The 24,405-nt window shown below is 39.9% G+C and overlaps 1 protein-coding gene across 1 annotated transcript in view; it reads right to left on the bottom strand.

The window, feature by feature from the left end:
• Window positions 1-24,174, bottom strand: part of DCAF5 (DDB1 and CUL4 associated factor 5) — a gene marked incomplete at its 5' end in the record, with an annotated part of 35,303 nt that extends 11,129 nt beyond the window's left edge. The window contains 2 exons of the mRNA XM_010162950.2: window positions 7,589-7,655; window positions 23,961-24,174. Of these exons, the coding sequence (XP_010161252.1) occupies window positions 7,589-7,655; window positions 23,961-24,174 (281 nt within the window). The remainder of the gene's footprint in view (window positions 1-7,588; window positions 7,656-23,960) is intronic.
• Between the last annotated feature and the right edge of the window lie 231 nt (window positions 24,175-24,405).

Here is a 24,405-nt window from a genome sequence, read left to right as displayed (position 1 = left end):
ATATTACAGGAGTATCTACATGGCAGACACATGCCTGTGTCCAGACTTGTCTGGAATCCCCCTGGTCTCTCAGCAGAAACTTTGCTGCAGCCATACAGTTTCTAGCCGTCTCACAGTGTGAGTTACGTTTACTCATGTTTGCTGGCAAAAAAAAAAAAAAAAAAGTGCATCTGCACATTAAGTGAAGGTTGGCCATAAACTGCTCAAATTCCTGAGCCCATCTTCCTTTTTGGCATGTAATATTTCCTATTTCTTTTTGTTGTCTTCACTTGAACTGGTATTTGTATTGGTATTGTTTCAGCTGTACTGACCGCCGCTCTCCCAACAACACTCAAATTTTGCTTTTGAGGTTTGGGGGTTTTTTGAGGGGATGGAGATGTTGTTTGTTTGCTTCTGAATTTAGTAACATGCACATGTCCTGCAACTGGTTTACCACGGCAGCTTTTATATTCTTAGACAGCTACTATGTGTATAAGCAGTGTTTATACAGAAGCCATTAACTTACATACATGTTATTAATTATAAAAGTCTTGAAGTCTTCAGAGACTGATTATGCCAATTTTAGAAGGCTTCTAACTTGTAACTACTGGAGGGAAGGGACAGAGATATACTAGCTGCTTTTGCAATACTTTCAAAAAATTGCTATGCTTAAGGATAGTTGATTATGCCAATTTTAGAAGGCTTCTAACTTCTAACTACTGGAGGGAAGGGACTTTCAAAAAATTGCTATGCTTAAGGATAGCTCTGAATAGTGGTTTAGTGTTCTGGCTGTGCTGGTCAATGTTTTTTTGGTCTGCTTTTAATTGATACACAAAGTGAAGTGTCAAGAATATCCCTCTTCCTCTACACCCTGCAAATAAGTGCTCCAAAGACGAGCAATACAAAGTCTTACAAAATTCTTTAAATAATATCCTACCACAATATCTGACCAGCTGGAAGAAATAACTTACAAAAGGCTAAATCTGAAGTGTACATTTTAAAACAGATTTCCTCTACAAAGGTTTGACAAGAACACCATGGCAACACAAGGCACATCTACAGGCTCTGATACAGACAGAAGGAAGGAATAATAATAATACAATACTTTGAAGCAGTACATGTCTAGTAAGTTGCCCAAGTGAGTACTTCTTGATTTGCTTTATTATTTTATGTTTTAAGTATTAGGCTAATGAAATCCTCATGAATTATGTAGTTTTGCAAATATTTATGCAAATGAGTTGATGTTTCACATATTGATAACATGCCGGATGGTACATATCATCACATTTTAAAAAACACTACTAGATCATAATGGAAAGTGAGGTATTTGGACAGCAATCTGACTTCCCATGCAAAATTCCACAACACATAGCAGTGTTTTTTTTTGGGTTTTTTTGTTGTTGTTGTTTTTTTTTTTTTTAAAAAAAAAAAAAAAAAGAAGAAGAAAGAACTACTTGAAGGATAAGGAAAAAAGGGAAGTGATAGATTATTAGGAAAAGTGCCCTACAGCAGAAATCCTGTAAGAATGTAAAACAGTTGCTAAAGTAATGGAAGCTGCATTGTTCCAAACATTTAAAAAAACCCAAAAACCTGTCAAAGCACCAGCGAACTTGCTGGGATAAGGAACAATCCTCCACCAGCTCTGTAACAGAGGAAATAAATGACCTCATGGAGAAGAAGTCTTTTCTATCTAGGACACTGAAAAAAAAAGTCCCACTGATTGTTCATATAAGGTAGAAAGATGTTCCACAGACTAAAGCATAACTTCATACAAGCCTTGTGAATTACTCAAAGCGCTGAAAACTCCTGAGAAGAAACAGATATTTGCAGCTGCTGCCAGTGTGCCATAGCATACCATTTCACTGTAGTACTTGGCACTACAGTAGAAAGCTCATTTAAAATTAATTTAGTTTTCATTAATAATAATCTGGGACACATTTAGACCATAGGCCACAGCCCTGCATTTGAATCCGATGAGGTCATGATGCGCTAAGGGTAGAGAGATACCATAGTTTGGAAAGCAAATGCACAGCACAATGCAAGCAAGTATGCAGAGCATATAGGGCCTCTGCCTTTGGTGCAGCACATTATGTTTAGACTCTTTAAAAAGTCTCTCTCTGGCCACTCACACACCTGTACTTGTTTTGTACAACACGTGCCAGTGGACAGCTTTGCTCCTCAGAGACTGGTCTGTAGAGAAGCTAGATTTAAACACAAGCACTCTTGCCTTGAGAGCACAGGACCCTGCAGCATCTGTTCTAGTGGGATCAGGAATCTGATTCCAGCTCTGGCAGCAGCCATAGCAAATTCAAGGTTTCTCAGCAGCACAGGCAAAACTGACTTTGGTCATATCAAATATGAGATGAGAATGGCAAGGGCTGGCCAAGATCCTTTCTCCTCCCAACATGGTTAAGAGGAGAGTTTGCAGGGGCACCAGGGGACTCCAGCTACTTCTGCTACTACAAGAGAAAGTGAAATGGATTGTCACCCCATAAGAAAGCAGCTCCAATTCCATCTGCGGACTGCTTCCTTCATCACCTTTCAACCCACGCTCCACCTCCCAGGCCCCGTGAAAGGATGAGCATGGCCTTGCAGAGCTTTAATGTAAGCACAGGGAGCAGCAGGCTGGCAGCAGCACCTGCCTCAGGCAACCTGATCTTCCTGCAGTCACTCACTTTGCCTAGCCTACACCTAGAACCAGCCTTGTGGTTGTCTTGTACCTCTGTAAAGGTTCCAAAAGTCAAAGAAAAAATTAGTATTTAAACATCTAAAGAATATGCAGGAAGCTGTAGTGGTAGTGGTTATTTTTGGATGTGTATTTTCTCTTTTGTTGCTGCTAAATATCTGCCATGTCTATTTATGCCTTATCTATGCCAACCCTCCCACTATTGTTATCAACAGTACTGCTGACCAAGAACATGAAAACTAAGACAAAATTACTACAAAGAAACTTTGGCACACCCTTTTCACTCTGTCCCCTCTCCTGGTCTGAGAGAGATTGCTCTTTTGGTGTATTTAACTGCATACTTTGCAATGGTTTTTACAATGTTACAAACTGTCACCAACAACTATGCTTTCTGAACATAAAGAGAATAAAATGAGTGAAATTATTACACAACCTAGCTGTTGTTTTTGAAAAGCAAGGTGCAAGAACTGCTCGCTTGTGCATTTATTGTGTACAGGTAGCTGCAAAAACATTCAATACAATAAAAAGATAGGAGTTTTGGTACAATCAGACAGCTAGTTGCTGGGGACAAAGGCTTCTCCAGTGTCTCCCAGTGCTCAGTGTTATCTTTGGCCTTCTAGTGCTAAATAAGATATTAAACATGCTAAGGCCAGGGAGAGAAACACTCATGGATGCTGAATCTTCTTCCACTTGGCTACAGCACTACGAAGCACTCCACACTGCCTTGTTTTCTGATGGATGCCATCTAGCCAGGACATTTCCACATTTTTCCAGTATTACAATCCACACAACACAGAAGCCAGTCTAAATTCCACTGAATACAAGAACCTCTTTCACTGCCTCATCACTTACTTGTTGTGATAATCAAACAACTGTTCCATAGCACACTATGGTCAACACTGACCTGAAGGAAGAGACACCACAGTCCTAAAAGTAAAAGCAGTTTAGACCCCAAGAGCACACCTCAGAAAAATTTATTTTTTTAAAAAATACAAACCTTCCAGAGCATGCTACCCATTCAGCCAGATGGCTTGCCCCCCTCAACCCAACTGGTATGTATATATGCATGTGTGCACATATATAAAAATCTCAAAAATAGCTAAAGGCATTAAGAAGCACTTAATCATCTATTATTAATCTTCACTTATCAGCCTGGAACTTTAAGAACTTAAACCACAAGCTGTCTCCAATGAGATAACCCTTTTTTAAATGTAGTGAAAAGATCTGTTGCTGAATTCTTCAGGCCTAAAGAGGTGTCTGCATTTACAATGATCAACGAGGAGAAAAAAAGAGAAGAAAAATTGCATCAGTTCTGCTGAAAATTGGTGCAATTAGTTTAGCAACTGGACCACAATGACAGGTCCTTTCTTGCTAGCAGTTACAAAGACAGAATTAAAGAGAGGTTTTGAAATGCAGTTTGCTGCTGTGATTTAGAGAAGTTTTGCAGAAGTCTGGCAACAGCCTGCTCACATAAACTGAAGGATCCCCAACTGTCTTCTCAATCGCAAATAAATATCATATCCCTCACATAGCATCTTCGAGCAATATTTCAAAAGCAAGAGACAAGCTCTGAGTTGCAACGATGATTCAGACTAGTGGGTGAGGAATGTAAATTCCATTTTGCAAAACATTTGGTCTACTAAGCCCTCTATTATCCCATAAGACATGTCAGAGTCTGTCTTGAACAGGGATTCTTTACCAACAAAGAGACCATGTTTATAAGAGTTAGGTTTAAATACTGCCTGAAGTGCTTATATGTTAACTGTCTTGCTGGGCAGGTCATGTAGGGCTGATGTCTCTTCTCACTTCTAGCTTGTCTTGGAGTCAAATAAAAGCTGTGGAAATCCCAAACTGCTTTACTTCTGCCAGACTAATGTATTAATTTTGCTAGAAACTCTGCCTCTGAAGAAAACTGGGATATATACTCTAAAGAGAAAATGGGCTAACAAATTCACCAAACAATCAGCAATTACTTCTGAAGCACAGGGGAAAGCTGGGTAGTACTTGGATGGAGAAGAAAGTGGAAAAATGAACAAACTATTCCATCTTCAAGAAAGAACAAAAGGTGGTAAAAAGCAACCAACCTTCTGACATAGGAAATACCGGCCTATTCAGAACAATCTGAGACTGTGGAGGGAGACCGCCAATAAAACTCTTCAACAGAACAGCTTCCTAAGCACTTTAGGAAATACCTTTTTTCACAGACCTGAAGTAAATCCTGTCTAGTAACTAGACTCAACAAAACCACTGGCAGAAATTACAGCTGAGGAGGAATGACTCAATGTCACCTCCTGGGAGGATATCTCTAAATTATGATTATTTGGGAAAAAAAAAAAAAAAAAAAAAGCAGCAGAGCTTGTTCCATAATACTGGCAAAATACCAACACAGGTCACTGCATTCACCCACCTTGAAAAATGTTTGCAATTGTCTGACTGGTGGGTTCCTTCCCTCTTTTCTTCATCTTTTCTGTAGTAATGTTGCTAACCATTAGATAGATAGTACTCACTGCACCTGTACTTAAGCAAAATAATCTATTTCAAAGTTGTCGTTAAGGATGCAACTCTGTAAAAAGTTTTAGGCTTGCAAAAAAGTTACTATTTACAAATAGCTGATATAATTTTAGGGAGTTGTATCATAAATATTTATAGCAACAGAAGTCTGAATCCAACCGGAAGGTAGAAATCAGTTAGAGAGATATTTTTATTTAAAACACCAACCAACAGTACAGGACATTACATCATCCTGTCTAGTTTGTACAGTATGTTAAATCAAAGACCACATTCCACCCCCTCAGATCACAGACTGAAAGACACTCCTATTTTAAACTAGGATATGAAAACAAGGAGTTTTCCATTGAAGCAGAAGGTTTCCACATCCCTACAGCAAGACTCTTTCTCCAAGAAGGAGGCACAGCAACCTCTCCAGCTGAACAATTATTCTGAATCAGAGGATGAGATTTAAGAAAGGATGTTTCATCACGTTCAAAACAAGCACAACCCTTCAAGAAGAGCTGAATGAAAAAAAGAATAATCCTATCACAGGTGATTTAGATGGCCAATGAGTTATTTGCCACAGAAGCTGAATCTTTAGATCTAAGAAAAAAATGCTCTGAGTGTTGCTAAAATGTTTCAATAAGAGAGCTGCTCAAGTTACAAGACTAAGACATACACCTTCCTGCTACAGGATCTTCTGATTGCATTAAGCAGCCACTGAGGGCAACTGACATTAAGTAATTAATTTTGTAACTGAAATGTTGCAAGATTACTGACACCCTTCCTCAAATTACGAGAGCCAGAAACAAGAAAGCTGACCAAAATGCCTATGACATTGTTTTGTGGTTATTTTAGCTATCACTCTTTGTGCAAAGGTCCCAGATAAAAAAGTTTGCCATCTGCAGCTGCCTCAGAAAAAAATTTTCAAGAGCATCAAAGCCAGATAAACACAAAATCCCAAATTCAGAATTTACAAATGAGTCAGGACAAGCATAGTAACATGCATGAAATGTAATGCTACAGTTCACGCATAAAAGCTTACAGATAAATAACTAATTTAAATGTATGTAGCCTTTGTTTTAACTAAAGAGAAATGCCATAAGTAGTAGTAAAACAGTATCAAATGTAAAAGGAAATAATACAAAATTAAGGGAAAGTAGAGAGAAGTCTCTATAAACCCTACACAAAGAACGCCAAGGTACTGGTATACTCAGCAGGACCATCTTCAGGACTTCTAGACTGCAACATCAAATGTTGGTTAAGTAAGCAATTCAAAGTTAGAACAGCATTTTCCTCAAAACCCTGCTGTTAACCAAACCTTTCAGAGGCTAGTCATCTCAGTTTTGGATTACACAGCGGTGATTAACAGCCTTTGAAAATGAAAACAAAATATTTTCATTTTACCTCCAATGCAACTTGTAATTTGCTCTCGCTATTGCTAAAGCACCTGAGACCACAGGATAGCACTCAGTTGTACTTAATACCACTAAAATGTACAGTTTAAACTGTCAAAGCCATTAAAAATACAAACAGTAGTACATTTTCCTGAAGTCTTGAATCTTTCTATCAATATTCAACACCCTTCTAAAAGAGCACAGCTATTTGTTTCAACAGAAAAGATATGCTGACATTGTATGGCTTAGAGATAGCAGTGGGAGATACCGTATTGCCAAACCCTACACAACACCAGATGATATCAAATTAGGCACTGACCAATTGTGGCACCTACAACACTACTGTCACACCCCAGCATACACTGCTGCTTTTCTTTACTCTTAACACCCCTCTCCTATACTTTCACACAAGAGTTGAGCCAGTGATACTCGCTTAGCACGTCTGCCACAGCCTGGGGAAGGGTCAGAAATCAGTCAAAAGTGGTCATTTCTACCAGCTGATAGTGCTTCTCCACCCAGAAAGTAAAGAGCATAACTGCTCTGCATTTGAAATCAGTGGGAAGGTTTTGGTGTGAGGAAAGAAAGAGGGGAAGAGGCCAAAGCACTGGAGCTGTAAGGAGCAGCTTGTGAACCCAGTACCATTTTACACTGTAAGCTTCATTATGAGATGAAATTTCTTAGTAACAGATCCTAAGCTCTTCAGTGAACTCAGATCAGCTAAGAAGCAGCAGAGTTGGTAGACAAGAGGGAGGAAACACACACCCTGCTCCAGTCACAGCTCTCTCTCTCCATCAGCTCATCTACAAGATTTAAACGATCATTATAAGAGAAGAGAAAGAAAATCAGTATGTTAAAGTATTCAAATAGCATTATCCATCATTATCCAGAGACTGGATTAGGCATTTGTAAACTCTCCCCATGCAACTTTCATCAGAATTACTCTAGATTCAGAGAACACCAATTTTTCAAAAAAACAAATTAGTATTTGTCAGACACTTGCCCTCTCTCCTCCAAATTCCAAACCAACAAAACTTACCTGCTTCTGGATCTGGAGGAATCCTCCACATATACAAATTGAAGTCATCAGAGCCCGAAAGGATGTACTGTTAGGAATAAAAATAAAAGCAATTTACCAAAATTTATCACCTGGATTATATTTTTTTATTGTTGATCTAATTTCTCCAAACCAAAAATGAGAAAAAGCTAATTTGTATCATTCTTTCCACCTGGCTAATCAACCTACCTTTAAATGGGGGTGAGGTATCAGCACAAAAATGCTGCGTGCGTATGAACGGATCAAGACTCAAAAGCACGCTACATGTAGCTAATGCCTCCTGCCCAAAGTGTAGGTTTTCTTTGCCAAATAAGGCTATGGATTTTGGTTGGCTTTAGAACAAGTGTGTCCAGATCAAACTCTCATATCTTGCAGCCTCCAACTCTGGTCTTTTTTTAATGTCAAAGTGTTTCATCCTTTTTTCTCACCTCCTGAACTACTGAGGAAAATTCCATCAAACACATACCTAAGAAGAGAGCTAGTATGTCTGTTACACATAAGCACAACATGTCTGGCTCATCAGTCTACCAAGACCATCAAAAGCCAGTCACTGAGGATAATCTTGAACACTGAACACTGTCAACAAATCTCAAGCAGTTTTAAAAAAACACATTTATCATACTGTTAATTTTTCTCCTGATTATAGTTACTCTGAAAAGATGGAAGGCTGCCCTTTTCAATAATCCATGAATGATAACCAATCTCTTAATTGTACAGAAGTTTAGTCAATATGCAATTTGAAGTAGCTTAATGTACTACAAACATGCACTGGCATGACAGGTGACATTTGACATGGTAAAAAGCTTACGCCTCTCAGTTACAAGAGACAACAAACTGTGCCTTGTCCCCAAATACCTCTTTTCCAATAATCTGTAATTTATTTCTCTCCCAAATTAGAGATGAGATGACATGTAGTGGAACCAAGGGCAGATTCCAATTTCAGTTATAGTGGTGTAGACAGTGTAAATTTCTAGCCCTCAACTGACTTAAGGCTTCTGCTTAATCAATACAGTCAAGAACTAGGTTTTAGATTTTATTATTACTAATATCAGGGTAGAAGGAAGGGAGAAAAATAAAGAAATGGAGCAAGTTTCTCCCTTTTTTAACCTCTGACAGGAGACAAATTCTGTTTTGTTTGGCTCAAATATAACTGGTTTCTGTCTTTCATTCTCCAGGGATACATAAACTCATCAGGCAAAGTAACATCAAGCAGTGAGGAGGCAAGTCCTGGAATAACACAGGACTGAGATGAAAATAGACAAAAAATACACACTAACACAGAGAAAACTGCTATAAATTTGCATACATTCTGTTTGCAAATACTACTTACGTTCATGCAGTGATTGGATGTTTCCAGCCACAAAAATGCAATAACCAACCACTAAAATACCTTCACTGGTTTCCTACTATCACAGTCCAATCATTCTTTTTCTTTTGTCTTATTTTTAAGGATGTAAGATGTGAGTAAGCACTTATGAATGCAATTCTGTTCATTTTCTGACAGGTAAGAACTGATCCATCAAAAGTTCTTTTAAAAACTTGCGCACACTAGTTCTGCACCACTCACAGATCCATCCTTTCCAAGCCAGAAAGTTATTTCTACAAGCCAACATGTTCAAGCACTTAGGCAGCTTACCTCTGCCAAACTGACCTGATGGTGCCAGGAATACATGCTTCCCTTTCATTTGACTGCTCATAAACGTTAGCCCACAGCAGGCTGAGCCACTGTGCCAAAACTACACAAATTAGGGCTTATATAGGCAATCTCCCAGCAATCAGACAGAAAGCACTTCTAATGTTTTGTTGCACAAGAAATGCTACATGGGTAAAAAAAAGTCTTAAGTTATAAAGATGTTGCGAATTGTTAGTATTTATTACCAAATTTTGTGTTTGAAGCAGCAACTGGTTTGCCTAGGACATGTGGGGAAAAACGGAGACTTCTAAAACAGCTGGAAAGCTCAGCATCTTGAGTTTATGACCATAATGCCTTTTTTTTAAAAAAAAAAAAAACCAAAACCAAACAAACAAACACAGCCAAACAAGTTCTAACAACTCCTCAATATGGGAGTCATTCACCCTTTTATGCCATAAATCAAACAAGCTTACCAATGACAAGCCCCAAAGTGACAGATTTCAGATATCCTGCACCAGGCACACAACACAGAAAAAACATACTACATACGTGCAGGGAACGAAGTGTCTGTGAGACTCTTCAAAACAGCTCCCAAACTGCTTTGCAGAGGAAGGCACTATGTATCCTGTAAGATGCAATGGCCAAATTGTCTAGGAAATCAGCTGTATCATTGCCCACCAAACAAGAACATACTACCTGCAAAGACCACTGATGTGAGCACGCTGTCTTGCTTTGTAGATACCAAAATTTAGAGTGCCCTTGCAGTGATGTGGACCAATGGCAATTTGACTGCACTATCAAGACTGTAACCAGGAGGTCAAGACAAGTGATTATTCCCCTCACCCAGCACTTTTGAGGCCACACCTGGAGTACTGTGTCTGGTTTGGGTGCCCCAAGACAACAGTGACACTAATTGAATAGGACAGAGTAGAGGAGGGCTGCTGGAGCTGGAGTCACATGATCTGCAAGGAAAAGCTAAGGGAACTGGCCTTACTCAGCCAGAGAAGATAACCAGTGGTAGAACAAGAGGCAATGGCCTTAATTTGCACCAAGGGAGGTACAGATTGGATGTCAGGAAATATTTCTTCACTGAAAGGGTTCTTGGGCACTAGAACGGGCTGCCTAGGGAGGTGGTTGAGTCACCATCCCCGGAGGTATTTAAAAGGGGCTAGATGTGGTGCTCAGAGATATGGTTTAGTAGTGGACAGGTACGGTTGGACTTGATCTCAAAGGTCTTTTCCAACCAAGCAATTCTGTGATTTTATGATAAAGTGAAGGGATAGAGTAGACCACAACAGTCTCCCACTGTCTGAAGGAATACAGAGCAGCTGCAGACAGACTCTTCTCAGAGGCATGCAGCGGATGCTCAGGAAGCATCAGTCACAAGTCAACAAGGGAAATTCCAGCTGAGTGCAATGGAACAGCATGTTCAGGAGGAGTGTAACAAACACTGGCAACCCAACCCCAGAAAAGTGGTAGAATCTCCACTCTTGCAAATCTGAAATTTACTGGACAATTCCTCAAGCAACCTGATCTTGCTTTGAAGATGCTCTGCTCTGGAAAGCAAGTTAAGTCAGATAGTCAGATGACTTCCAGTCTCTTCTGATTCTTTTTTTTTTTTTTTTTCCTCTCTCCAGAGATTACCAAAGTAAAAAGGGGAATAATTGTCTTGGTGGATTTGGTTTGGCTGGAGGGCGGGAAGGGGAGGGGCCAGGAGAGGTGGGTAGTGGCAGCAAAATGCCCATCTAAAACCTTTACACTCCATCACACATCACAGCTTCACGAAAACTCCAATGGGAAGGCAAACTTAGGCCACATAGAGGCACAAGCTGCAGTTCAGCACATACACTTGCACAAATTCGGGTGGTCACAGTTTGGGGAATATATAGAAAGAAACCAGCAAAGTATCTTGAAGTAGTTCATAGAATGGCTGAGGCTGGAAGGGACCTCCAGAGGTCATCTGGTCAAACCACCCTGCTCAAGCAGGGTCACCTAGAGCCGACTGCCTAGGGACATGTCCAGATGGCTTCTGAGTATCTCCTATTGAGATAGTTCCTACATACTTAAAAGCAACATGAAGTCCTTCACTTCATTACCATTCTATAGCCTAATGACATTTGCACCAATCAAATTCACTTGGCCAAACTATTCTGGAGTGAATTAAGAGAAAATAAGTAGGAATGAATAAACCATCTGCATTGCAATTTATGTCTAGTCAGAGAATAAAAGTTCAGCTCGGGATCTGAGCTGTTCTGAAAAAGTGCTTACAAGTTTAACCTTGCAAGTGGGACAACCATCAGTAAGTGTCAAAAGCATAAATTAATAAAGTCATCTACACAAGTTTGACCTTGTAAGGAATGGACTGCAAGTTGCAAACTTTTAATATAAATTTAAATTTTATTTTGATAGCTCTGCCAATAATTATAAAAAATAGATCACATTCCACACGATATCCAACTATTTGCTATCTCTGTCATTCCACTGCCACCACTGTAGCAGCCAGCATTGTTTTCTACTCTCTTTGCCTGTTAGGATACCTCTGGGGTAGAATTTTTCTTGCTGTTCTCACAATACAGAACTGAATCCCCAAATCCATTCCTTTTTTCTTTTTCTGTAAAATCAGGTAATAGGAGTCTGAGAAGTAGAACATGTTTTTTCAGACAGATACCAAGACTGCCAGAAGCACAACTTCATGACTGCAGCTATTTCAAGAAAGATGGGCCAGCTGAAGCTTCAAGAGCAGACACCCAAGCTGCTAAAGCCAAAACCACACCTCTTCAATGACATTTCCAAAAGAAACTCACATCCAATTAGTACTCTCTGCATAAGGCAACGGTAAGCCAAGACCTCTGCAGAGCACAGCTGGACTAATGTTACTAGGACGTTTACATGATAATCTGTGAAAATGTCTTCAATGTATTAATTATTAGTATAACAATAAGCCAATAGTTTTCCACACTAGTTGAAAGTTGGAGAAGAAGGATTGAGAAAATGCAAGTCAGTCCATACTGCTAGAAAATTCAAAGAAATAATTGCTATGAAGCGCACCAAGCCCTAGTTAATAAGGCTGAAATCCTGAGGGAATGGAGTAGACTTTTTAAAAGGAAGGAATAGAAATGAAAGAAAAGGAAGGGGTTGGGGTGGGGTAGATGAAAGAATGTCATGCTGCATATGCTTAGACTCTGCTCTAATCATGGCCGAGGATTTTTGGTCCTGAGGGGATGTGCAAAACATAATTCCTAGCAGAGTACCTTCTACTCATTCACTTTAAGAACAAAAGCCCAGATAAGCAAATCACAGAGGCAAGCCAGTGAAAAGCAATAACATGCACGTTCACAGAGACAAGTAAATGACCAAGACAGTGTACACTCTCCTCCTCCTGCACTACCTCATAAACACAAACTCCAAGCAGAACATAACCCCAAGAACCAGCGCAGTGCTGACACCATTTCCCGCAGCATTCTCCTGGATGTACTGGCTGCTCACGGTTTGGATGGGCACATGCTTTTGCCGTAAGAAACTGGCTGGATGGCCGGGCCCAAAGAGTGCTGGTGAATGGAATTAAATCCAGCTGGCGGCTGGTCACCAGTGGCTCAGTACTGGGGCCAGTCCTGTTTAACATCTTTATCAATTATCTAGATGAGGGGATTGAGTGCACTCTCATTAAGTTTGCAGATGACACCAAGCTGGGTAGAAGAGTTGATCTGCTTGAGGGTAGGGAGGCTCTGCAGAGGGATATGGACAGAGATCGATGTGTCAGGACCAACTGCATGAGTTTCATTAAGGCCAAATGCTGGGTTCTGCACTTTGGCTGCTACAGGCTGGCGGAAGAGTGGCTGGAGAGCTGCCCAGAAGAGAGGGACCTGGGGGTGCTGGTTGACAGCTGGCTGAACATGAGCCAGCAGTGTGCCCAGGTGGCCAAGAAGGCCAACAGCATCCTGGCCTATTTCAAAAATAGTGTGGTCAGCAGGACCAGGGAAGTTCTCTTACCTCTATACTCAGCATTGGTGAGGCTGCACCTCAAGTGCTGTGTTCAGTTTTGGGCTCCTCACTACCAAAAGGACATGGAGGTGCTGGGGTGTGCCCAGAGAAGGGCAACGAAGCTGGTGAAGGGCCTGGAGAACAAGTCTTATGGGGAGTGGCTGAGGGAACTGGGGTTATTTAGCCTTGGAGAAAAGGAGGCTGAGGGGAGACCTTATCGCTCTCTACAGCTACCTGAAAGGAAGATATAGTGAGGTGGGTGATGGTCTGTTCAACCAAGTAACAAGTGATAGGACAAGAGGAAATGGCCTCAAGTTGCACCAAGGGCAGTTTAGATTGGATATCAGGAAGAATTTCTTTACTGAAAAAGTTCTAAGGCATTGGAAGGGGTTGCCTAGGGCAGTGGTGGAGTCCCCATCCCTGGGGGTATTTAAGAGTGGTGTAGACATAGTGCTGAGGGACATGGTTTAGTCAGGGACTTGGCAGAGTGAGGTTAATGACTGGCCTTGATGATCTTAAAGGTCTTTTCCAATCAAGGCAGTTCTGTGATTCTGTGAATTCTGAATCAGATCAGACACTTCACGAGGAGTTTAGATGTCTGCAGGGAAAGACAAGTATTAAAACCACCTGTTCCATTGTCTGCTTTTTTGCTGCTGTTTCTGACCAGGACTTTGGAAATCAACATTCACAATATTCATACAAACAGATTAGACAGAAGAGATTAGACAGAAAACAGTTGCTAATAATTAATATTGGAATTTTTTAGAAGGGAAGAATCAGCTTCTATGTCTAGCTGTTAGCAACAATGACAGGAAAAGGCTTTCAGATGACTACAAGCTGCTGATTCAGAAGTTTGCCTTAGAAGGAAGAAAAATCTCAGGCGTGGTTAGAGTGGTGCTCGAGAAAACACAAATTCAGTCTGAGCTTCAAGTATGCATAAAATGTTTCAAATGAACCATCATCAGGAATCTGGCACCATTACTTCAGACTAGCGCTCCCCACTCATTCCACTCTAACTTTTCTCATTTTCTCTCTCCCCAAGGAAATTATAGCAGTTGATATAAATAAATGGAGATCTAATACACTGCTGCTACAGTCTCGTAACAGTAGCATTAGCATTGCATTTTGCAGAGTACTATCCCTCTGGGGAATTTATTTTTTGTTCTTACCACTGCCAGTTTGAAAGTTTTCAAAATCCCACAAGCTACATTTCCTCAGGTGCTACTGAGTATGGAGTATTTCAATAAAATTGTATTTAAATAAAATCTTATTTTACAGATTCCAACATCCACACTTCCTGTTTCCATAAAATTGCCACTTACTTATGACCTATATCAGAGACATTTTTAAACTTTTGGCCCTAGACAAGGGACCAGCGAGCATGGATCATTTTCCCAAAAGTATCAGCAAATCTTTTGCATGGCCCTACTAATGCAGGGGAGAACAAGAAGAGTGTAGGAGAACGTGTCTTAAAAGCACAAACCAAAAAGCACCAACACAATTATAAATGGATGAATGAGACCACAGGTGATGGTACAGAGATGATAATAATTTGAAAAGTGATTGCTGCTATAAGGAAAATGCTTGTTAGAGAGACACAAATTCCATGCTGCTCCTTACAGCTTTACTAGCAAGTCAGCTCTGAAAGAGACAGAACTTCTTAAATCTCAGTTCCCATTTATTTGAGTATGTCTGTCCTTCCCTCAGAGGGGCCAGAATTATTCTTGGGCGTTTAGCGAGCTGTCCCTTAGCTTCTTGAAGTAACGCAAAACCCACATGCTGAGGAAGAAGCACAGTGGCATCCAAATTTGAAACAGCTTAAGTGACAGGATGTACAGTACCTCCATGTATTGCTTGTAACATAATATAACTCATGGGTGGGGTATAGGCTTTTGCTTTTGCCTATAACAACAGATAAAGAATCTGGATTGGTGGCAGTCTGCTATGCTGAAGTCTTAATTGCTCTTAAGTATATGAGAAGAGCTGCCTCGCACATCTTCTCTGCAGTGGGGTATGCACTGCAGAAACCACAGTTTGACATGAAGCATCACTGAAGTCTGAAAAATACTGATTATTTGTCCAAAAGAGACTGAAATTCACAGCAATCAGCACTTTGGAGAAGGAATCCATTTACATGAAGAAAAAAAAACTCTGTGTATTTTTCCAAGGAGGAAAGGTTTCCTAAGGGAACAGGGCTTATGCTATTTTGTTCTCTGTGGCATCTCTCCATCTCCAAGAACTTTTAAGCCTAATGGCCAATTTCAAATTTGATACAGGACCTGAGGGTTCCAGAATTACGGACTGCCTAGAAATATTATTTTACAGACAGGCAGCCACACTGAGGAGAGAGAGAGAGGCCCTGTAAGTAGCCACTGAGAGCAAGGCAGTCCTATAATCACAGACCCCTACCAAACGTCAGGAAAGTCAAATGGGAACTCATCTGGGAGGCCAATGAAATAACCACCATCTGCTTCTGATGGAACTATTTCAAAGGGGATAAGAAAACAAGCTATAAATAAATAAAGGCAAAAAATAAGACAAGTCTCCTCATATACACATATATATTTGTGTGTGTGCTTATACGTATACATACATATAAAATATAGCAGCCATGAACTCAGGTCTCACTATACACTGCACATTTTGAATGAAAAATATTTGACAGAAGACAACAATTATTTTTTTTTTTAGCTGTTTCTGGGCCTTTTGTGATGCCAAGACTGGTCTACACATCTTCCTTACAAACAAGGCTTCCCCTTCTATTTTTTCAATTTTTTTTAAATTTGGTGCTAAGTCTGCATTTCCTGCAGGTAGAAAATCCATAGATTTGTTTTCAAATAATCTTTTTATTGTTAGAATACTCACTGACCAGAGGGGAAACAAGGCATGGATACATCTATGGAGGAAGAAAAGACTTTTTCCTATTAAAAAAGCAACAAGAAGCAAACAAAGAATCAGCAACATAATACATCTTGTTTGAGATGGGCAATTCCAGAGGAATAAGAGAAAAAACAAGATCTCCCACAGAGCAGAGCACTCCTTTCCTTTCCTTAAGCAATAAAAAATAAACAATAATTAGCTGGTCAAATATTTCCATCTCTGATTCCTGATCTTTCTGTCAGGCTGTTACCTTTACGTTGATTAATCTAGGCTTTTAGTATAGAGTTTCCACTAAGTAGAGCTTGAAAAGCTGCTCTACTAATCATCTGCTGACCTCCTCAAGTAGGTCTACTCCCACCTACATCCTGTATGCCAACATCAGCACTCGTGACACTGCAGTGGTCTGGTTCAGTAGCTCCAACAGCAAAATCCCACATACATTAGAATCAATCATTCAGTGTATTTCTTCTCTATTATTATTTTTCAACCAGCTTCTATAGGGGTCGGGTGTATACCAGTACAGCCCAAGCAAAGTACAGGACCTCCCCTCTCAGTAGCATACTGCTTTTTTGTACCCTCAGACTGCAACCCCAGTCAGAGTAGCTGACTCTTCTCCTTTTCAAAGTTCTCACTGTCACCCACTAAGAAGTTCCCCCTTCCAAGACAGTTAACCAGGGTGTAGGGTTGGGAAGACACAAAGAGCAGTCACTTGTGCAGGCAATTAACCTCTTGTTGTTATCTCTCAAATGGCAAAGCCTAGAGTAAGAAGAGATACAAGTGGGAAAGTTTTCTGAAATGTATTTTGGAAATCTTACGGTTAAGAAAATACCTTAACTACAAGAAAGGATACTTATACTTTCTTTAACTTCTGCTTTGTAATAAATTCTACGGCACAAATCATAGCTTTTGTGCAGTACTTAAAAAATTTAAAAAGTAATCTACAAACACGGCTCACAGCATTGTGGCATTAAGAAACTCATTTGCCTTGAAAACAGCAATAGGCAGGACAGCAGCTTGCAACTTGTACTGTTTGAGACTGTTTTTCAGGAAGGTTGAACCTGGCCCAAAAAAGAGCTTAAATTTTTTCAAGCTTGGCCAGAGGATCAAGCAGGTAGGTCCAAAGGTTTTGTTGGGTTTTTTTCACAACAGAAACTCTGTTCCTCAGTAAGAAGCATGCCTATCTCATGAACTGGAAAAAGAAAAGCTGTGACACAGCAGACTGGAGAAACACAAATTGCTCCTAGTACATAAAATTCAAAGCCAAAAATTTGTATTCCCGCTCCCTAAATCCCTAATCTTACAAGCAGCCAACTCTGTGTGGGGCAGTTCTAAATGCTTACAGAAGCACCATCAGGAACAATCCATCAACATTTTTACAGCTGCCTTTTTGCCATGCAGAAAGGCCATAACAGTAGTTTTACTCATAAACAAAAGCAACTTAGAAACTCTTATTGTGGATTTCTATAGCAGGAAAAATATCCTTATGTTCCAAAGAAAGCAACAAGTTTGTCTGAGCACATGAAGGGGACTCCTCTGTACACATCTGAAACTGCCATGTACCCCCCAATTGCTCTCTTTTGTTTTCTTTGGCCATCTGTTACTTTCAAATACACTTAAAATCAAATATTCTATTAGTCAAAATCCTCCAAAATAGTCACTTTTTCAGTATCTAAACAAGGGCTAGTTTTAAGAGTTCAACAAGAAACACTGTCAGTGCAGCACCTATTGCGTGTCACTTTCAGCAGTGCATTCCTGATCACTCTCTGCTCCTCCCTTCTCACCAGTTCAGCAAGGGTTGCTACTAAAAGGCAGATCTCCCGTGGTACATCTATAAGGAACATGAAGCCTACAAACCTCAAAGTTTCTGAAGTCAGGGTTCCACTCCACCAGAATTTAGCTTCAGTATAGATAGATCCCTTTGGGCTAATGCATCACTGTCTAGAGGTCTAAAAACCTCACCCAAGAGCTTACAGAATGCAGAAGGGAGACAGAAAACAGAGCAGGCAGGATGCCCCAGGGAAGGGGAAAGAGGTGATCAGAATAAGAGTTTAAGAAAACTCCCAGCCCCTTCTCTCAAGACCCTGAGGAGCCATTTCCAGTATGACCCTCCCATGTCAATTACCAAAAGCAACAGGGAAGAAATAAGTAAATAACTTCTTAGCTGGATTAATTACTCATGTATGTATTTTATATGTATGTAATGTTATGCATCTAGCTGGGATTAAACTGCCATTTAGATAAAAAGTAAAAAAAAAAAATCAAATACAACCTCATCAGTAATTCTAGGAAGAAGCCAGTTTAAGACAGTGTAAGACACCGATTTTCTTTTCACTCGAGCACAACAACATACTCGCACACTGATTGCTTTTCACATAGCAAGAAATACTGACTGCAGTAAGTTACTGTTCATTAAGAAGTCTTCTATGCACAGGAAACTCACAACATACTCTTTAGAGGAATAATTCCCTTCTTTTTAGTTGTTAAAGCCAGACACTGGTAAGTACTATTTCCTGAGATAAATGGCCTTAAAAGTTAGATGAGAGAAAGAAGAACACAGAAGAAAAGTTCTATTTCAATGCACAACCATATAAGACCCTTGTCACCCATACAGCTAATCCTGTTCTCGGAAGGGTTACATTCATGTAATAATTCTGTCCTGCTAAAAACTGAGTTGTCCCTAACCAGGACTATTTAGCACACAGACTTCAACATAATGGAGGCTGTAACTTTATAGGGAGCTGGAGCAGTCTGCAGTACGGTGAGTGGTGCATTCCTGAAACTCTCCTATACCAGCATAATGTTAACAGAAAAGGCTGAGTGGTGATGTAATGTCTGAGGGCATGCCAGAGTCAAGACACTTTTTGTTTGATTCACAGGGTACAAGTTATTTCCCCCCACCCCCACCTTTTTTAAAGCAGGCAATAAGCGTTGATTTTACAGCTACAAGCGTTATAGAGCCTCACATTATCTGCACAGTGAAAAAAAAGAATGAGCTGATAGCATTCATCATTGTGACACAAGCAACAATTCTTAAGCAAGGAAAGCTTTTGGTCTGTTTTAGTTTGGGAGTGGTTTTTGTGTTTTGTGAGGCTTTTTTACTGCTGCCCATCACCACGGCCTCTGAGGTTCCTACACTTGAAAGTACATTTGGTTACCTGAGGCCCTTTAATACTTCTCATATCCTCAGATCCAAGAAGGTACTTTCCGTAGCAGTCTAGCAACTAGTATTAAAAAACATTCAGTATTTAAAAAACATTTCCCAAATTCTAACGCTGACAAGAAGAATGGAAGCCCAGTAGCCTGACAAAACTTGAGATTCTCATACATTTTATGATTTGTACGTAAACACTTGTGTACACTAGGGTAAAGCCAGTGGGAGTTAGGTGCATAAACAAACTGCCTTTAAAATTCTAGGCCTGGATGCCTGTACCAGAAGGATGGATAGACTGTGCTCTCACATAAATCTCTATTGCCAACAGAGGGAGCGGGCAGCTGAGATCCATGCTTGACACATCTAGCCTATCTTATCCTTCCTCCCTTCCACAGCTGGATGACTCAAGTGAGCTCCCAGATAATGCAAATAGCACACCATTTTGAACACAGTTATCTACCAATATCAGAGCTCTCCTACAAAGGAAAGAAAAATCGCTAGCGTGTGAATGAGGTCATTACACTCATGACATGGACAAAAGACAGTTCCGAGAGAAGCAAATGAAGGCCATGATAAATGGGTGCAAATAAAACACCAGTTAAAGATTGCCTCTCAACCTTTGGTAGTTGTGAGAAACAAGGAAAGTGACTGTGGCACTTCCAGGAAAAATGCCTACATATACTGTTTGCTGATTTTTCAAAACAGGTTCACAAGGACTAGGGCAATAATGCTTTTGGAGGGAAACAACAGTTTGCAAGTACACAAAAAGAAGCAAAGCTGTTCATCCTTCAAGATCCTTGTCACAGCTTGTGCTACAACCCACACATCCAATATAACCTGCAACAACTCAGAACCATCTAAGCACTTCAGAATGTGTTCTTTTAAACTTAAAAATAAGTTATTGGGGTTAACAGGTGAATCTTTCTGAGTTTTGTTTCTTAAAGTGTTAATGGTATTTCATTCTTTGTTAAGAGGTTTCAATCTACTTGCATCACAGATGCTCCAATAAAATGAGCTGGCATGCAGATCACTGCACACCTGCTGGTAGCAGGCTCCCCTCGAGAGTGCTAAGTCAGGAGTTCTGGATCCAAGCTGAATACTCCTTTGAGTACCTATCACAATCCGTGGGCACCAAAAAAAATGATACTGAGAAAAGATCAGTATATAGAGCCTAACTGCCATCCACAAACAAACCAATCAAACTGTTTCCCAACAAGCAGTCCATGTTTTATTTGTGCAAAGGACTTGTATTAATTTAAGACGCACACCTTGACAAAGTAATAATAATATATCTGATCATTATGGGAACTTAAGTATTTAATTTCTTAAAATATAAGGGTGATCTCTAAGAGAACTCCTAAGTCGTGTGTCTGCAACTTGGAATCTGTTCATTTTTGCCATACTAGAATCCTACAGCTCCTTATAGAACATGGTGTTTTTTACATTCTCTGTAGATTTTCACCACCATGTTATAGCAAACTTCCAAAGGCAAGTACTAAGATATTAACAGTTGTGGGGTTTTAAACCCTGATGGTCATGGAAAAACTCCCTGTGAGTAAACTGTTTTTCATGGACAAACTTCACAGAAAGATTAGCAAAGGCTGTTGTTCCGTGAGGAGTTTAGTCTCACAGCGCTGAAAGGCCATCACTCCATCTCTCACTCACCCTCTGATCCCTTCCTTGTATTGCATTCAAATGCTTGCCAGAGCCCCAAGTGTCAATGTAAGTCACTAACCCAGAAAAAGAAGTAGATGCTTCTCTCAGGTTAGGAAGTTGAATCAGCAAGAGGTCCTGCATCACCTCTGCTGGATAAGAAAGGCCTCCTCCTTTCAGCAGTTCACTTTTTTGCTCAATGCAACTACATTTTAAGCACTGATGAGTTAACAATATTCCTTTCTTGTTAGAGTTAAAATATAGAATCAAAATGCAAAATTAACTAACTGTGAAGACAACACATAGTTTTCGAACACTGAAGTCCCATTTTTAAATTACCAGGTTCTGTATGAAGTATTAAAACCTAACTATTTAAGAGCTTAAAAGAGGAAAAAAATGAGGCATCAGTTTAATAAAGATGAAAAGAAAAACTGAAGACATAGAAAATCAGAGGTACAATATGAGAAAATTTCTGAAGAAGCCTTTCTACCACAAGTGCTATTCATAATTTGAACACAACTTTCTTATCCTTAGGTCCCTTCAAAGGAGCCTTAGCCCACACAAAGTTTTGATCCTACAAGGAAAAACAAGCAAGGAATTCTATGAAGCTCACTTTGCATGGATCTTGAATGAAAGACATTCTTTATTAAGGCAAAGGACAGCAACATTAAATGAGAAAGGGGGTTCAAATCAGATTAAATTTGAAACAGATTTATTTCTTTTTTTGGTGAATTCTGATTTGTGGGGGGAAATCTTCTACACATTATTTCATACTCACAAAACTCACCAAAAAGCAAAAGTTGTATAGAAGGGCAAAACTGAAAAAACATTATACATTTTTTAAATGAATCTTATGTATCTTACAGAAGGTTCTAACTCTAACCTTCTTTTCTAGATACATCTGGAATTGGAACTGGGCTCTCCATGAAAGGCAGTCCCTAAGGACTATCCATAGCATTGACAATCTTAAAACAGATGAATTTTAGCATTACTGGACAGTTTCAGACATATACAGTTGGACCACATATTGGCATTTTCTGTGACTCTGTTATCTTTTTTCTTTCCAGTTAGAGGACGGGTACAAGCAGGTACCTAAATATCAAATTCCACATCTCTTTAATAATCCATTAAAATTCATCTTCCCTATTGGCTTCTTGAAGCATTTATAAGGGAACATAAATGTCTTTTGCTCTGATTTCCAACTGATTAGTAGCATTATGTGCTGCTACTTATCTGAACAGAAAGCCTGTCAAGCCAAAAGAATATAAAGTTTTTTAAAAATGCAAGCTTCTGAAGCACCTCATCAATCTGATACAGAACAGCCATATTCTTCCCATTAAAATAATACCATATCCGTAAGAAAATGGCTTAGAAAACACAATGACCGACACTAAGGCTTTTAATGAGATCTTCAGTAACGGATGAGAAGCTAAATTATATGTCAGTGCACACAGGTTTACTCTGACTTCCAGAGGAGAAAAGAGTGTCATCTTTAGGCTGATTAAGTAACAGACCACAAACCATGAGCAGTTTTCTTCTTAAACAACACGTCTTTGCCCATTCTTTATAGTACACCACTCTTTTTTTTTTTTTTTTTTACAACGGTTTCATTATTGCATTTGCACACTCCTTCTGCCAAAGACTACGTAAAACTCAGAAAAACTGCTCAAGTTCAGTGACGTAAATGTATTTCCTACTTGCAATCTGAAAGAAGCTCGACTCTGCCTCCTGCAGCAGCAATAGAATTAACGATCAAATTCTGACTGCAGGAATTTCACTGATGACAGCAAAGAAATTTTCAGATCTTAGTTATTGATTGTGGCTTGAAAATACATTTTTTTGTCATTAAACAGTGTTAGTGGTTATTAAATACAGCTGTTCAAAGACAATATCCAGCTCTAGCATCATACAAACTGCTGTTAGTCACTTTATGTGTGACCTATTTCTTTGTGTTTAGTCGTAGGGACAGAGTCCTGCCCCAGTGAAGTAACAAATTATTCCTTCCTAACCACCCACCATCACCACTTACAGAACACTGAACTATAAAGACCTATAACCTGATCCAGTAGTATAGTGTTAAAGGAGAAACATAATAATTCAAAATAAGAATCAGTAATTCTATAAATCCACAATATTTATCTTTTGTGGGATTCCCTCTACTGCACTCAGTAGCAATACTGAAAGAAAGGAAGATGCTTCTTTATCATATGTAGATATTTTCTACTCACGGTTCTAAAACAATATTAATTGGACCTAAAAAGCCTCTGCAAATATTTTTCTTGTGAATACCACCTTCTAAATAAGTATTAGATAACACTGAAGAAGAGGTAAAATTGATCACATGCTTTGGGATGTGTGTACTGTGAGTATTGTGTTCAGTTTGAGTACTGTATTCAGGTTTGGGCCCCTCACTGCAGGTAAGATGTTGAGGTGCTGAAGTGCGTCCAAAGAAGGGCAAAGAAGCTGGGGAAGGGTCTGGAGAATGAGTCCTACAAGGAGCAGCTGAGGGAGCTGGGGTTGTTTAGCCTGGAGAAAAGGAGGCTGAGGGGAGACCTTATCACTCTCTACAACTACTTGAAAGGAGGGTGTAGTGAGGTGGGTGTTGGTCTCTTCTCCCAGGTAACAACAGACAGAACAAGAGGAAATAAGACTCAAGTTGCACCAGGGGAGGTTGAGATTGGATGTCAGGAAAAACTGAAAGGGCGGTCAAGCATTGGAACAGGCTGCCCAGGGAGGTGGTGGAGTCACCTTCCCTGATGGTATTTAAAAGATGGGTAGATGAGGTGCTCAGGAACATGGTTTAGAGGTGGAATTGGCGGTGTTAGGTTTACAGTTGGACTCGGTGACTTTGAAGGTCTTTTCCAACCACTAGGATTCTGTAATTCTGTATATGTTTTTCTTCTGTCAGAGCCTACATTGAAAAACAGTTCTGAGGTAAGCCTACACCTGTCCTGCCTCCTCCAGTTGTATCTCCAGAAAAGAAAAAGCCTTACAGAGGTGTTTCCAAACACTCATGGAAGCTCTGGGGACCTAGGACAGCATTGCTTGCTTATTACCTGATCACGATCACCTGCAAAACAGCAGCTCTTCATGGTACATGAATTGAAGTACCCTTGGTTGTCAAACTGGAAGACAGGCAGCCGGCAGTGGATGTCATAGAGGACCGGGGGAAGGCGCCGACGCAGTGCCAGCAGCTGGGTTCCATTGCTGTTGAAACGGACACTCATAGCACTCTGAAGGGAGAGGTTTCCACCATAGCGGAGCAGTGAACTGGGAAAAGACAAAGGAACCAAGTGAGATGGGCCACGCATATGAAATTAACTACTTAAGGACAGAACTTTGTCGTTAACCTTACTGAGTCATTTCAAACAAACAAGCCCAGTAAACTATAATCTTATTTAATTTCTGCTTCAAAGCATCAATTCCTGAAAAAACTTGATTCAAAAACTTAAATGACAACCTATCAAAATGCTAAGACTATGAAGTCTTCAGAAAAGTAAA

The sequence above is a fragment of the Antrostomus carolinensis genome, unplaced genomic scaffold (genome assembly GCF_000700745.2).
Source record: "Antrostomus carolinensis isolate BGI_N321 unplaced genomic scaffold, ASM70074v2 scaffold1102, whole genome shotgun sequence".
In the NCBI taxonomy this organism is placed as follows: domain Eukaryota; kingdom Metazoa; phylum Chordata; class Aves; order Caprimulgiformes; family Caprimulgidae; genus Antrostomus; species Antrostomus carolinensis.
The sequence above is the reverse complement of the archived record's forward strand: the minus strand, read 5'-3'. Positions and strand labels throughout refer to the sequence as shown.